This window comes from Anoplophora glabripennis, unplaced genomic scaffold, assembly GCF_000390285.2.
Source record: "Anoplophora glabripennis isolate ALB-LARVAE unplaced genomic scaffold, Agla_2.0 scaffold85, whole genome shotgun sequence".
Classification (NCBI taxonomy): domain Eukaryota; kingdom Metazoa; phylum Arthropoda; class Insecta; order Coleoptera; family Cerambycidae; genus Anoplophora; species Anoplophora glabripennis.
In genome coordinates, this window is record NW_019416361.1 from 748,927 (window position 1) to 752,170 (window position 3,244).

Genomic DNA, 3,244 nt, shown 5'->3' on the forward strand with positions numbered 1-3,244 from the left:
CCCAATGGACCTTGTGGAAATAAATGGATTAGTCCATCAAATTGCTCATCAAAATTTAGCTGTGTATACCAAATTTCATTCATTTATCACAACGCGATTGAGAGATATTGCAAAAAAATGATTTCCATTCCTCCCTCTTCAATGGGTCCCTGTGCCCTTAGGAAGCATTTCCGGACCCACGTTCATATGAACTTTTTTACTTAGTTTTGATCATAGAATCGGCCTGTTCAGGGTTGGCAGCTAATTATGAGACACCCTGTATAGTTATTAATTTGTTTACACTATAATTTAACAAAGTTGATAAAATAATTATTTCTTACCTCTCAAGTCCTTGTTGAGAGCAGTGAGGAGAGGCCATTTTTCGCCACACAACCCTTTGAAGTCATCTAGATCCGCAGCGAAAACATACACACCTGCGAGATCCTGCACTTTGACGTACTCGACCTGAAACAAAAACGCTTTAAATTACCTCCACAAAGAAATTTGAAAGTGCTGTACCAAAACGTAAATATAAACCCACAGTACCATTTTCACTCGAGTAGTGTTTAACATTCAAATTTAGATGGTAGTTGGTTATGGTAATGACAATATTTGAGATGCAAACAGAAAAATATTCACGATCAAGGTAAACGCAGATTATTTGTGAAATATAACCTTTATTATTTGTTTTTGTTGTAGCAGCTTTAGGTATTCCGCAGGTGATAAAAAATTGATTAACTAGTGAGAAATCAGGTATTTTAAGTGTCTTGTTGGAGCCATCTTGGTGTCGTGTTGAAAGGTTAACTTTGAGTAAATTAAATGATAAAATATCGTTCGGGAAAAATCGAAATTTAAAATTTACTTCCCCTGCTCTATACGCCACTGGGTCAAGAGCGAACTATTTATTTATTATATTTTTCAGTGTATAACGAATATTGTGTGGCATACAATGTATTTTTTTTATATTCATGTTTTCGTTGATTTCTCTACGAATATTACTGGTGGATACAATTGACAACTCCAAATGCTTTTTATCATTATAGTCCGGTCAAATTAGTTACTTACAAAATAAAAATAGTGGTCAAAAAACAAAAAACCGCCCCGAAGTACACTACCTCACAGGTGGTGTGGAAATGTGTGCATATCATGTAGAACGTGACTCCTTCAACTATTAGAATCGCGATATCTCAGGAATAGTGATTCTTAGAAAAAAAAGTATAAAGACCTTTTTTGTAGATAATTTTAAGATCTATAATATTTGTCGGAGATATTTTTTTGATAAAACTTACCGTTTTCGAAAAAAAATCCAAAAAACCCCAAATTTTGACCTTTGACCCCGAATAACTTTTTAGCACACATGGGATAGATGGGGACTTTTGACACTTTATTTCTAATGGTGTACCCAAGGCCTCCACCAAAATTTAGCTCTGTCGGGATTTTTGTTATTTGAAATGTCTATTTTGACTGGACTATTATTATTAAATAACTTTTTTATAATTACATTGAAATTATTATTACTTAATTAATTTTGATATAACTCATAATTAAAAATTGCCTTCAAATTTAATTATAAATTCATTGAAGCAAATCTCTAGGCATCTACAGGCATGGGCGTCGTTAACTAGGAATTCAAAGGGGCCCTACGGTACTGAGGTTGTAAATGACAGGCTGCATTTACTGTTATTAATTTAATTTAACTATTTTAGAATTTGCTGTTTCTTTAATGGTACACCCTGTATATTATTCCATATTTAAATTCTTTTCGAAATTCTAAACAAAATTCATAAAGCACATCATGTACCTAAACTTAACCGTTTTCGAGATAACGAACTTTGAAAATCATTTTCTTATAAATTATACAAAAATATCTGTCAATTAAGTTTATAGTTCATCAAGTTACCTTTGAAAGTTTCTAGCTCCATAACAACGCCGCGTCGTTCTTTTGTCTAATAGTGATTATCTTGACAACACATGTCAAAAATATATTTAATGTGAAGAATTTTCTAGAAACGTTTCAGTAAAACCGAGCGTATTGAAGTTTTAATGATCATAGGATATGCCGATAGACGACGAAGTTGTGACTAAGTAGTGGACATTTTTCATAAATTGCATCTCGATCTGGATCTGGATCGGGAACGTATTTCTAAATCAACCGTTTCAAAAACAGTGCAGCGTTTTTATGAAACTGGAGGTGTTACAGACCGACGAAAAAGTGGAAAATCAGGAAGCGTTACAATTTACAAATTAAGAAAATTATTGAATAACGTGATGTGGTGGAAAATTCAATAAACTCGACACAACAGAGAGCTTTAAATCATAACAATTTGCAAACGGAAAAAATTACGTCCATATAAAATTCATTTGTTACAAGAATTGAGTGAAGACGATTATAATCGCAGAACAGAGTTCTGTGAAGTTGTTATCCATAAATTAAACGAAAATGTCTATTTTGTCACCCACATATTGTTTTCTGACGAATCTACATTTTGCTTAAACGCGCACGTAAACCGACACAACTGTAGGTATTGGTCAGACCAAAATCAACATTGGATGGAGGAACTTCACATCCAACGACCACAGAAAGTAAACGTTTGGTGTGGCATTATTAGTGGACACGTCATAGAACTCTATTTTATAAACGGAAATTTGACCTACAGTCCGTAGGACATTTGTCGCGATAGAATTCCACGAAGACCACTGCGTCACTTTATTTGAATTAACCGCATTCGACACCCGACGTAGAAAGAGATTGACAGCTTGACGTTCACCGTACCAGCTTGCAGTGCATATAGACCGATCGAAATAACTCATTTAGAAGGGAAAACAAAAGAAAATTGTTACCTGGAGTTTTATAAGTGGAAATGGTAAAGGGGTTTATAATAAATGAAAAAAAAAATAAATGCGTGAGCAGGAAGGGGGTTGATTTGGGGGGTTGAAAAGTTGTGCAAAATTGTATCATTGGGATTTCTGACGCCAGTAGACGTCAAACAAAAAAGTATCCAATACAAAAGTTATAGATCATGCAAAAATCTACAACTTTTGTAGAGGTCACTTTTTAAGATAACCTCAAAATTTCCGAGAAAAATGCTAAAAACAGGTTTCTCATTTCCGCAAAAATAATTTCATTTTGACGAAACTTGGTGAAAGTTTCTGTGTCTTAAATAACCACACATTTTTTTAGTTAAAAAGAAAACCAGAAGTTTCCGAAATTATCATTTTTTCCGGTCTGGAACACTTTTTTCAAAGAAAAATTCTACTTAGAAAA

The 3,244-nt window shown here is 33.7% G+C and overlaps 1 protein-coding gene across 1 annotated transcript in view; it reads right to left on the minus strand.

The window, feature by feature from the left end:
* The window catches only part of LOC108917148 (probable chitinase 10), a 43,560-nt gene that overhangs the window by 24,334 nt on the left and 15,982 nt on the right, over window positions 1-3,244 (minus strand). The window contains exon 7 of the mRNA XM_018723620.2: window positions 321-444. Within this exon, the coding sequence (XP_018579136.1) occupies window positions 321-444 (124 nt within the window). The remainder of the gene's footprint in view (window positions 1-320; window positions 445-3,244) is intronic.